At 45.0% G+C, this 12,672-nt stretch overlaps 1 protein-coding gene across 5 annotated transcripts in view; it reads left to right on the top strand.

Annotated features, from left to right (window-relative positions):
• Positions 1 to 12,672, top strand: part of COL4A4 (collagen type IV alpha 4 chain) — an 85,852-nt gene that overhangs the window by 52,879 nt on the left and 20,301 nt on the right. For all 5 annotated transcript variants that reach the window (XM_081192514.1, XM_081192515.1, XM_081192517.1 and 2 more), the window contains 10 exons: positions 640 to 712; positions 1,652 to 1,758; positions 2,218 to 2,401; positions 2,497 to 2,565; positions 3,932 to 4,039; positions 5,460 to 5,678; positions 7,686 to 7,847; positions 8,604 to 8,774; positions 9,262 to 9,405; positions 10,094 to 10,201. In XM_081192514.1, the coding sequence (XP_081048640.1) occupies positions 640 to 712; positions 1,652 to 1,758; positions 2,218 to 2,401; positions 2,497 to 2,565; positions 3,932 to 4,039; positions 5,460 to 5,678; positions 7,686 to 7,847; positions 8,604 to 8,774; positions 9,262 to 9,405; positions 10,094 to 10,201 (1,345 nt within the window). The remainder of the gene's footprint in view (positions 1 to 639; positions 713 to 1,651; positions 1,759 to 2,217; positions 2,402 to 2,496; positions 2,566 to 3,931; positions 4,040 to 5,459; positions 5,679 to 7,685; positions 7,848 to 8,603; positions 8,775 to 9,261; positions 9,406 to 10,093; positions 10,202 to 12,672) is intronic.

The following is a 12,672-nucleotide window of genomic DNA, read 5'->3' on the forward strand; positions in this document are numbered from 1 at the left end:
GGATAAGACCTTCAAGCACTACTAGTTGTGGTGCCTGTGTATAATAGTGGTCGCTGGGGGGAAACAGCAATAGTGGGCTATTGTGCTCAGGTCCTGCTTGCAAGTTCCCCATAGGCAACTGGTGGTTGGTCAATGTTGGAAACAGGATACTGGGCGAGATGGGTATATACTCTGATCCAGCAGGATTCTTCTGCTGTTCTTGTCAGTGTGCCATGAGAGCAAAACATTGGGAAAGATCTTGATGAAAGGCTCCTGTGGGAGCAGGATGGGGAAAGCTCATGGTGTAACCTGGACAGTGGTGGAGAGACATGTTCCAGCACCCGGAGCGGTAAACAGGCAGGGGTGTGGCTGGCGAGCATCCCGGGGGGGGGGGTGCGGTGAGTGGTGCACATCCTGGGGGCAGGGGGCTGCAATGGCACCCCCCAGGATGGCACCCAGGGTGGGCCCCTCCCCCTGCCCCCACCTTCGTCCGCCAGTGCACCCAGATAACCTTTGTTGTCAGTCTAAAAAGCACAGATTGTGGGAGGAAAAATAGAGCATCACACTCCCATCTTGCTCATCTAATAGATGTTTACTTGCTGTCGGAGCTCAGCTATTATTTCAACTGACTATAACTTTTTTTATTTTAACACTTGTAAGGGAATACCAGGTCCATTTGGGTTGACTGGTGAAAAAGGTGATAAGGGTGACCCAGCTAGAATAAGAATAAAAGGTAACTATACAACGTACTAAACCCATGAGATTTTTTCCCTTTAAACTTGGGGACTGCTTCCAATGGTATATCCAAATTTTGTATTGCTTGGTGTTTGTGGTGTAGAAGCTTCGCACAAAAGAGCCAACGAATTGCCCTGGGAGTAATAAACAGTAGCCATCTGTCTGAAGTTCTTTCTCCAAAGTTATAGTCTGTAAGTGCCATAATTAGAGTATATCTTCCACTTCCTCATTTTTGTGATCTATCAAATGCAAGGAGCTTAGTGCAGTGTGTTCCTTATTCCATGTCCCCCCACTGATCGGCACTCTGCTTTTTATGTCATTGTGAAAAATGCACTACCTAGTTAAAGTGGTACCAACTGTCCTAAGATTCTTGCTTAAGTTTTGTCAAGCATCTCCATTAGCACCATCTTTCTGTTTTACTGCTCATCCTAATTCACTATGAACCACTTTTCATTTGAAATGTTCACATTCATCCACTTATTCATCTTATTGCAAGATTTTCAGGGTTGTTCTTTTTTTAAAAAAAATTGACTAAATTTGCACACATTCATCATAGACACCTCAGTAATTTCTGTGGCTAATGCATTCCACAGAAGAGAAGGAGAAGGTTTCTGACCTTATATAATTAATGGAGAAGCTAATTTTTTTCTCCTCTCTGATTCCTCCTGCATAAAATCCTGTACAAATACCAAAACTCAATCTTGGCATTCATTGTTTTAAGACAGAACTTTTAATATTCTGAACATTAATTAGTAAGAAAGATGCATTTTATCAAACGCAGTGTCCTGTAACTTTTTGTAAAGCTGCTTTCTTATTGGTTTGCCCAGTTTTCTAGCAGTTTGGGGGCATTTCCTAAAACATTCAGGCAGCATAGTCTTCAACAGCACACATACATACATATATTGCATACTGACTGTAATATTTCCATAATTTAAAGGGATAAAAGGACAAAGAGGTCTTCAAGGGGAGCCTGGATTTCCCGGAAGAAATGGTATTGCTGGCAGGAATGGAGAACTAGGACTTCCTGGTGAAAAGGGCTTTAAGGTATACCTGATTGTTTTGACAGTTCTTTTCCCCTTCATTGTAACAATGAGGAAGTAAACTAACCAGGAGTTGTCTCTCTATGTGAAAGGGCTGAGAGTTCTGCACAGTTCTTATATTCAAAGCCAGCTCCTAAGCTCAGAACATGCTCAGTGGCACCTTGTTCTTTAATTCTAACAGTATGCCTTTTTCACCTGGATGTGGTTGTTAGATTATGGGGTTCTAGTGCAAAGCCTCCAGTAGAGATACAACACAAATAAAACCAACAATAAGGACATGCCCAGCCCAGAAATAAAACATTGATTTAACAAGTCCATCATTCAAAAGGAAATATTACTCATGAGTAAGCTGCTGTGAACAAGTGAATCTCAAGGCCCTTTTGGAAAACCTGGTGAATTTAAGGGGATCAGCTGGAAGTGAGTTCAAATATATTTATTGTGCATTTGTATCCATTGTTTACAGGGGCTTGATGGAAGAGCTTTGCCAGGTGATAAGGGATTTCCTGGTTCCCCTGGACTTCCTGGCCCAAAAGGGCCAATAGGACCAACAGGTTTTGGAATTCAGGGTCTGCAAGGTGTCCGGGGTCTGCCTGGGAGTCCAGGAAGCCCGGGTATCAGAGGACCACCTGGCCCAAAAGGTGAAAAAGGTAATGTATGTATTTTACATTGAAAAGAGAACACTCTGTTGGTTCAGTTGTTTGAGAGGTTGGGTCAAACCAATTTATGGTTGCTTTTCTTCTAGGTGCTACTCTTCCTTACACAGCAGCATACCCTGGGAACCCAGGTGCACCTGGTTTTAAAGGTATATCAGGTATGACTACAAAAGTGAAATAAGGTAGTATTCTTCCATGGAAGCTGTTAATGTCTTCAGGTTATTCAGAATTAAACGGACTTCTGTGATTTAAAACTTACAGTAATGAGGTGTAGGGTAAGAATTCTCAAGATTGGAAAAGAAACACAAATGCGAGGTTATCATAAATGATAGCTTAAAATAAAAAGCAGGGCTAGAACCTCCCTAATACTCTATGCAAAAAACACCTTTTGTTTTTCACTGGTGGTGAACTTGGTGGAAAAATAAAGTTTGGTATGCTCCTCTTATATGGTTATATCATTTAGATACTCTCCGGGTGGTAGTGCAAGGGAAATCTCTAATATAAGTCTCAGAAGCATTTTCCCATGTGTTTTGGAGCACAACTATGATTAAAAGCGGTCAAATCTGTCTCCGTATTTCATTTGTTTGGTAAAAGCCAAGGAAATGGACTAAGTGGTAATTCTTTACAAGTATTATTGTCTTTGGCCAGCTCCTGGATAGTCAGAAAACATGGATAACTTACTGACTTTCCAATGCAATTGCTTTAGGATAACTCATCATCCTGCCAGTTGAATTGCTTGGAACTTCCTATCTCTTAATTTCAATTCAATTCAATTCAAAATCCTTTATTAGGCATAGCACACCACACATTAACAAACAAACATCATATACAGACTGTATAAAATACGGGCTCAGCGAACACAATTTATCCCAGACCTATTCTTAACTCCAGGAAATAAATCGATGTACATAGATAATATAATACAACACAGCAACATCACCTACCATTAAAAACCACTGTCTCTTTGTCATGGCCCATTCTCTCTTCATGGACAGCATTTAAAAATTCAGCCGCTATTAAAGTAATTTGGTCATCGCTGTCCGCCAGCAGGTCCTGAACAGTTGGTTGTGTAAAAATCTGTCTATTCAATTTTAGGGCCTCAAATAATTGTTTTCTGGCATGACTGCCAAAATCACAGGAAAAGAATATATGCTCTAGAGTATCGGGTTCCTGTTTTCTGCATTTGCAGAGACGCTCTGATTCTGGGATAGCTAAGTATCTTCCTCTCACTACCACCGAGGGAAACATGTTAACTCTATCTCTTAATGTTATCACTTAATATTAATCATTATTTAATGTTGAATTAGAGTTGCTCAGACTTTTTTTTAATGGAGACTTGAATGGCAGAAATTACACATTGCCAGGCAAGGTATGTGTATGCATGATGAGGTAGCGTGAACATGAAACCTATCAGTCATAAGAATGCATTTATTTATAAAATGGATGTAGCTAGGTCTGTGGAACAAACCTTCCACAGAAGGTTTGAAAGCATTGAACTAAGCTGTGCACAATCTGTCTATTCAGGCCCGAAAGGATTGAGAGGGCAGCCTGGGCGAGCTGGTCCCAATGGTTTTGATGGCTTCAAAGGCCAACAGGGCAGACCAGGAATACCAGGCAATCCTGGTCCAGAAGGTAAGTGAAAGAAGGGCAGGGTGTATTCATTTGTTGAGTACGGGTATGGACTGATTTTAATATATATTCTGTTTTCTTCTTCTGAACCTCATGCTTATTGTGCAACTGAAGCACCTGAATGTTGTCAGGTCATTTAAATAAAGTCCGTTTTAGAAAAGAATTGTAGCTCACATGCTTTTTCTCCAGTGCTTGGCTCCCATTAGATCTTGTTTCCCACAAGATGTAGTGATGGCCACCAACCTGAATGACTTTAAGGAGGAATAAATAAATTCATGGAGAACTACTGGTGGCTACTACCCATGATGGCTATGTTCTACCTCCACTGTTTGAGGCAGCATGTTTCTGAATACCAGCTGATGATGATAAGCTGGAAAGAGAGATTCAGGTTCCATATGTGGGGTTCTCGTGGGCATCTGGTTAGACACTGTGAGGACAGGATGCTAAATTAGATGGGTCTTTGGCATAATTCAGCAAGGCTCTTCTTATGTTTGTTGAAACCAGTCAGGAAGCAGATCTTAAACCTCTACCCGAGGCTCTGAAGAGCTGGTTTGAGACACATTTCCCAGTAGTGATTCAGGTCCCAGACTGCTATAGCCTAAAATATCCCATCAGGTTAGAAACTTGCACTAAATAAAGAGGTAGATTAATCCAGGGTAGCAAATGTAGTACCCACCTCTGCAATATGCTGTTGGATCACAACTCCCATCAGCTCCGGCACAGCAAATGGTCTGGGATGGTAAGATCAGATATCTCTGGATTAATGTTATCCCAAAAACTGACAATCTCCACTTTCTTTCAGTTAAATTGCTTTGAGTGTTTGCAATCCTTAAGAATGAATTCACAGGGATAAGGTGAACACACAGAGGACAGATCTAACAGCCATGATGGATAAATTCAATCTCCAGGTTCACAGGCAGTTGAGTTGGCATCCATCTGTCTTGGTGGACAATGGAGGAGTGTGCCTTTGGTGGTGAAGTCAAATTGTTGGAAGGTTGCAGCATCTGTTGTGGCTGTAGATACTGATACGGGAAAGACATGTTTTGTTGCAGCTGGGGCAGATGAAGACCATGCCCCATGGCATTTCTTCTCTCGGTACTCTTCCCAGTGGTCATTCCTCCTCCGGGCACTGCTATGAACTCACAACCTAACTGCCTGACTCAAGGTCATACATTCACAGACAGTATGCCACTGATATCAGTTCCTGGGTGCAAACAATGAGGAGGAGCTACTGTCTTCATGCCTAATTATGACCCCCCCCCATAAGTGTCTGATTGGCCACTGATTGGGAAACAAGCTGCTGCACTATATGGATCTAGGAAGCTCTCTTTACATTCTTATTTCACAAATGATATCATTACAAGTTGAAATTAAACAAGTTAAGCAAATGATCCTATGTCATCTAGATTTCATTATTCTCTAGGTTTCAGGGGTGAGACTGGTGATCAAGGTGCACAAGGTGAAAGTGGTCCAAGGCTGGATGGAGCTCCAGGGTTGCCAGGTCCTCCTGGTCTTGAAGGTCCAAAAGGCATTTTAGGTGACAACAGTTATGGTCCTCCAGGAATTCCAGGCAACAGAGGTCTTCCCGGTTTACCAGGCCTGCAAGGCTTAAGAGGTGAACCAGGTTTTGCTGGCCTTCAAGGTATGATGCATATTTGTGCATGATTTGTTACTGATAATTGACTGACTATAAGCTGCTTCTCCCCAAAAATATGTTTCTGGAGGGGGAAAATAAAAATAGCTCAATAAATAATGCCTGATCCAACTGCACCGGCTACTGATTAGTTTCTGTGCCTAATTTAAAGTGCTGGTTTTGACTTACATAGCTTTAATTGTCTCAGAACCGCAATATCTCAAGGACCGCCTCTTTCTATATGAACCTACCCAGACCCTGATATCATATTCTGAGGCCCTTCTTCATGAGGTTTAGAGGGTGGCAACAGGAGAATGGACCTTTTCTGTGGTGGCTCCCCATTGGTGGAATGCTCTCCTGAGGGAGGTTCGCCAGGCACCTTCATTATAAGACCTTTAGATGCAAGGCAAAAAAAGTTCCTCTTTAACCAGTCCTTTAGCTGATTAACATCCAATGCCTTTTTAAAATGTGTTGGGAGGGGGTTATTGGGTTGCTTTTGTTTTTATTTTGTGTATTTCATGTTTTTATATTGTAATTTTATCTTGTGAACTGCCCTGAGACCTGCGGATATAGGGCGGTATTATAAATTTAATAAATAATAATGATAATATTTCTAATGTAAGAGGTTGAATGCTGAAACAGTCTGGATATGTTTGGGAAACCCTAGTTGAAAATAAGATTGAGAGTAAGAAAAAAGGAAAGGAAAAGTGAGGGGTTCTACAGTGGGGAGATCTCAGAAGCATAGCAACTCACAAAAAACAGTCCAGATAGCTTCACATATTTACAGTTTGTCTCTTTTACTTATTCTTGACTCGGGTCAACAGAGAATTCTACCATTTCCCATGTGATAGAAATGATCACTAATTGGGCATTTCCAAATCATGTTAATCTGATCTCTGGTAAATTCTGATCTCTGGTAATCTGATCTCTGGTAAATTAATCTGATCTCTGGTAAATTAATCTGATCTCTGTAATCTGATCTCTGGTAAATTCCATCTCCAACTGTGGGTTGATGAAGATTGGGGCAACATCATCACTCTAAAAGGAGCACAGTATGTCCTAAATATCAATTTCTGCTGGGCATTGTATGTGTCAAACAGTGCCATCAAGATTTGAGAGAAAAGCGACTTTCACTTACTCAGCTTCAGAAGTTCTATTCAGATTTGCTTTATTGCATACCTGCTCTTTTCAAGTCACAGGTTGATTGTTTTGTGGCAAGCCTCAGTATGCTGTCAGCATTGCCATCACCTTGTGAGGTTTCTGGGGTTGGGGGTTGCAATACAAACTGGAAGGACAGGTCATATTGTGAAGCCAGCCTGCCCCGATATTGTTCACTTTGCCTGTGTGCAGCAGAGGGGAGTGAAAATGTCCCTTTTAAGCTCATGAAAGCAAAGGACAACATCCTGTGAATATAAATATATTTCCCCAGGTCCCGTCTTTCCATGCAGCAACGTGAAGTGATTGCTTTGGATAGCAACTCCCAGTAGGGATTTCATTTTACTATCTTCAGTATTATTTCTGTATGGAATGTGAGGAGCATAAGCTCCAGTCTCATGCAAAGAGCGTCTTCTCTTTTCTTTCTGTTTCATGTTGCAGAATTGAAAATGTGTAAGGCTAGATCTTCCAAAATCAACATATTGAATGAGCTAAAATGAGTCAAAGACACTGTTCGTGATGGCTTAGTGTGAACGCAGGGGCTCTCAGAGAAAAGATGCTAACCACTGTGCTCCTCCCTAGTTGTTCTGCTGCTGAACAGCACTTTGCTAAGCCATGCTTTGGCTTGGCGTGTTCATCCAAATTTGAGCTTGTGGCTTAGCCATGAGCCCTGTTTCAGCTGATATGCCAAGCCAAACTATGGCTTGGGTCAGTGTGGCCCAGCAGTAAAACAACTGGGGAGGAGTAAAGCAGCTGGGATCTTTTCTCCAGAGGTTTGCCTTAGCATGAAGTTCAAACCAGTTGTTTCAAACTCAATTATTTCGATTTTGGGGGGGCTTCATAAATGAATTATCCTTGCAGGACAGCCTGGCATCCCAGGATTTCCAGGAGCTAAAGGTCTCAGAGGTAGAAAAGGTGACATAGGAGTGACAGGAGGCCCTGGGTCACCTGGTCTGCCATGTGACAAAGGCTTGCAGGGGCTGCCAGGACCTCCAGGCTCTTTTGGACCACCAGGCTTTCCAGGTAAGTGCATCATTATCCTTGCAAATATTCAGGTGGGAGTCTAAAGCATACAGGTTGACCCAGGTATTTGATGGCTGAAATATATTGTGGTTAGCAACCTTGAAATCTTTGAGTGCTTTCCAACAAATTACTTCTGTTAATGCAATTGTTTCCACTTGTGCATAGGCATGGGATACATGTGTATTGGTCAAACTAGGTGTGGCATCTCACTTTAAAAAATAAATGTGGCACCATTTATGTACATGGCACTACAAAGATCAGATACGACAGATACCTGCCTCAACTGTCTCACAATGTAAAATTGACACAAATAGGAAATGAGAGAGGCAGGCCAAGGTAGCCGTGGGGGGAATGGATGTGTGCATAGGCAGGGCATATAGAGGGGGAGCGGGGGGGGGGGGGAGAGACCCAGCTTGTACATGCTGAACATCTGACATTTCAATTCTTGCTGTAAACAATTTGATTTCGCCATCTTGTTTGCTCTCCTTCCCATGTACCATGGCTTTAAGAATTCAGCAGAGCAATTCCAAGGAGTCTGTAGAGCTATGGTTTTAACTTTTATCAACATTTTAATTTTTATTTGGAATATTATTTTGATACTGTTGTTTTGGTTAATTGCATTTTATATGTGCTTTTTAGGTTTTGTAAAAAACTTTTGAGACTTTAAAATATATATTATTTATTCTATAGAAAGACAGTAGTTGTTAAGGACATATTTTTGCATTTGGTGCATCTCTCCCTCCGTGCCCCTCCTAGGTTTACAAGGCTTCAAGGGTCCTAAAGGTGATATGGGTGCACCAGGCCCAGCTGGAATGAAAGGCATGCCTGGATTTCCTGGAATACAAGGGCCACCTGGCCTCCCAGGCTTAAGAGGAAAACTAGGTCTTCCAGGGGAAAATGGATTGCAAGGCCGCCCAGGGCAAAAAGGTACGTGGATTCTAAATGAAATGGTCTTTGTTTCAGATGTAGCACAGTTCATATATACAAATAGTGTTTCTAACCATCACCTCTCCTTTCTTTGGTCTTCAAAAGCTAGGAGATGGGCCATTTGGGATTTGCAGAGTCATGACCAAATAAGGATACACTGTACTGGGCCCCAGAAATCCAGCCCCCAGCCCCTACTGCAGTCCCATTACCATGAAGAGAAAACAGATGCTCCATTGAGAATATTTATGGAAATTTATTTCCCAGTATGTGCCCACTGTCTAGATCTTGTGCGATTTGCTGGAGCCAATCAGGACCAATGTTAAGAGCAGAACAAGATTCTGAGGAGTGAATTGCTGGCCCATGGCCTTCTCTAGAACACAAAAAGTGTTTTGTGCAGCTAAAGTAGGGCTCCCACCTGTGACATTATTAATCCAGCAATCCAGTCTTTTATTTAAGTGCACTAGAATCTGCATTTTTCTTTCTGAAGGGAGCCAAGGGTCCCAAGGAATGCAGGGTTTCCCAGGACTCCCAGGAAGTGAAGGAGAAATGGGAACACCTGGTATGAAAGGTGAAGAAGGACAAGCAGGTCTATGTGGCCCTCCAGGAGAATGTGGGTCTATGGGAATAAAGGGTATGTAGAATGATCTCTGTAACTTGTCTCCTGAATTACTTTGGCATGTAGTGTGTTCCTTTTCTCCTAGTCAGATAAAGATTTTCTTAAGTTGGTAATAGGGCCACAGGAAGTTGCCCTTATACTGAGTTAGGCCACTGAGCCATCTAGCTCAGTAATGTCCACAATAGTGTTGGCATACGTCTATCTCGAGAGACAAATGGAGTGTGCCTCTGCGGGTGAAGTTAAACTGCTGTATTAACAGCACCAAAGTGACCTCACTGGAGTGCCAAAGTTACTCCCAAAGTTAAAACACAATTCTTAAAAACTGTGAGACCATACTATATCAGTTATTTCAAAGGCCTGGGAGAATAGAAAGGTTTTCACCTGCTGCCAAAAAGACCATACAAATGGTTCCAGTAAATATTCCTTCAGAACTTGCTCCCCGCAATAGAGTTTTGTTAAAGCTATGGTTTGTCGTCTTGTGATTTCCTAAGCAGAAACAAGGAAACAGAAACAACAAACATCTGAATACTACAGTTCCCGTCCTCTAAGCACAAAGCAAATGTTTAATATGCGGTACCTGCCCAAAGCAGTAAATATTTAGGCCACAATTAGGAATCCCAATAGTAGGATAGGTGGGTGGGCGGGCAGCTATGCTGTCCTGAGCAAATCTCTGCCTACATTCAATACATTCTACCTCTTTAAGGTGAAAGAGGACCTCCAGGAGAGGATGGCCGTGTTTTCATATTGAAAGAGAAAGGACAAAAAGGGGAGCCAGGGTTTCCTGGTGATAAAGGCATCCCAGGAACACAGGGTAAGGAAACTGCTTGTTTTCAGGTTACACAGAAACCAATAACTGTAACGTTAAGCCCAAACCCTAGCTGATATCTTCATATGCTATCTAATTTTTGGAAGGCACTAATACATCTGCAGCTGTTGTTGTAGAAAGTTATTCACTAGTACACGTCTGCTGAAATTAAAAGGCCAATCAGACAGACTGTTGTTTACTTAGTCAATTAGCAATGAACTGGCCAGTTGATAACCACTGCTCACGAGCTGTTGCTTTATCATATGAACCCAGCAGTGTGCATTTACTGATAGGCACTATGCTGTAGGAGATTAGGCGCCGCCTTCATCATTCATGTTCAGTGACTGCAGTATCACAGGATAAACAGCACAAGAAGCTGCTTCACACTGAGTCAGACCATTGGTCCATCTATCTCTGTATTGACTACAAGGATTGGTAGCAGCTCCCCAGAGTTCCAGACAGGGAGTCTTTCCCAGTCCTACCTAGAGATGGTGGAGACTGAACCTGAAACCTTTTGCAGGCAAAGCGGATGCTCTATCCCTGAGCTTACAGCCCTATTCAGTGATTACAGTATAAAAGGAGACTAATCAATATAAACTCACATTACAAGTGTCTAAAACCTTAATTAGGTACTTACTACACAGGGACACGGGTGGCGCTGTGGTCTAAACCACAGAGCCTAGGGCTTGCTGATCAGAAGGTTGGCAGTTCCAATCCCCGCGACGGGGTGAGCTCCCATTGCTTGGTCCCAGCTCCTGCCTACCTAGCAGTTCGAAAGCACATCAAGTGCAAGTAGATAAATAGGTACCACTCCGGCGGGAAGGTAAACGGAGTTTCTGTGCGCTGCTCTGGTTTGCCAGAAGTGGCTTTGTCATGCTGGCCACATGACCCGGAAGCTGTCTGTGGACAAACGCCGGCTCCCTCGGCCGGTAAAGCAAGATGAGTGCCACAACTCCAGAGTCGTCCGCGGATGGACCTAATGGTCATGGGTGCCTTTACCTTTTGCTTACTACACATCCCTTTCATATGACCTCAGTATGAGGCCACTTAAATAAAAAGCGAAACCTCTCCCCCTAAGGGTTTTTTAGTTTTTTAAGTTATTGTCTAGATCTTACCAGTACAGTGGTACCCCGCAAGACGAATGCCTCGCAAGATGGAAAACCCGCAAGACGAAAGGGTTTTCTGTTTTGGAGGCGCTTCGCAAGACGAATTTCCCTATGGGCTTGCATCGCAAGACGAAAGCCCATAGGGAAATGCTGGCGGTCGGGAGCAAAGACTTTCGCCCACAGCCGGCCTTCAGAAGAGGTCCTCTTCTGAAGGCCGGCGGGGGGCAAAAGTCTTTGCTCCCCCCGCCTGCCTTCCCCCCCCCCCGCCTGCCCCGGGCGATCTTAAAATGCTGGCGGGCGGGAGCGAAGCGTTCGCTGCTGACCCCCAGCATTTTAAAATCTCCAAGGGACAGCAGAGAAGTCTCTGTCCCGGGGAGATTTTAAAATGCTGGGGGTCGGGAGCGAAGCGTTAGCTGCCGACCCCCAGCATTTTAAAATCTCCCCCTGTCCCGGGAAGGTTTTAAAATGCTGGGGGTCGGGAGCGAAGCGCTGCCGACCCCCAGCATTTTAAAATCTCCCCGTGTCCCGGGAAGGTTTTAAAATGCTGGGGGTCGGGAGCGAAGCGCTGCCGAACCCCAGCATTTTAAAACCTCCCCGTGTCCCGGGAAGGTTTTAAAATGCTGGGGGTCGGCAGCGCTTCGCTCCCGACCCCCAGCATTTTAAAACGCTGTTCCGAAGGGGGGGCGGGGACACCTGCCCCAGCCGCCCCACTTCGGAAAGCTGTTCCGAAGTGGGGCGGGGGGGGCGGGGACACCTGCCCCAGCCGCCCCACTTCGGAAAGCTGTTCCGAAGTGGGGCGGGGGGGCGGGGACACCTGCCCCAGCCGCCCCACTTCGGAAAGCTGTTCCGAAGTGGGGAGGGGGGCGGGGACACCTGCCCCAGCCGCCCCACTTCGGAAAGCTGTTCTGAAGTGGGGCGGGGGGGGCGGGGACACCTGCCCCAGCCGCCCCACTTCGGAAAGCTGTTCCGAAGTGGGGAGGGGGGCGGGGACACCTGCCCCAGCCGCCCCACTTCGGAAAGCTGTTCCGAAGTGGGGAGGGGGGGCGGGGACACCTGCCCCAGCCGCCCCACTTCGGAAAGCTGTTCCGAAGTGGGGAGGGGGGACGGGGACACCTGCCCCAGCCGCCCCACTTCGGAAAGCTGTTCCGAAGTGGGGAGGGGGGGCGGGGACACCTGCCCCAGCCGCCCCACTTCGGAAAGCTGTTCCGAAGTGGGGAGGGGGGCGGGGACACCTGCCCCAGCCGCCCCACTTCGGAAAGCTGTTCCGAAGTGGGGAGGGGGGCGGGGACACCTGCCCCAGCCGCCCCACTTCGGAAAGCTGTTCCGAAGTGGGGAGGGGGGCGGGGACACCTGCCCCAGCCGCCCCACTTC

Source organism: Podarcis bocagei, assembly GCF_964188305.1.
Source record: "Podarcis bocagei genome assembly, chromosome: 4".
Classification (NCBI taxonomy): Eukaryota; Metazoa; Chordata; class Lepidosauria; order Squamata; family Lacertidae; genus Podarcis; species Podarcis bocagei.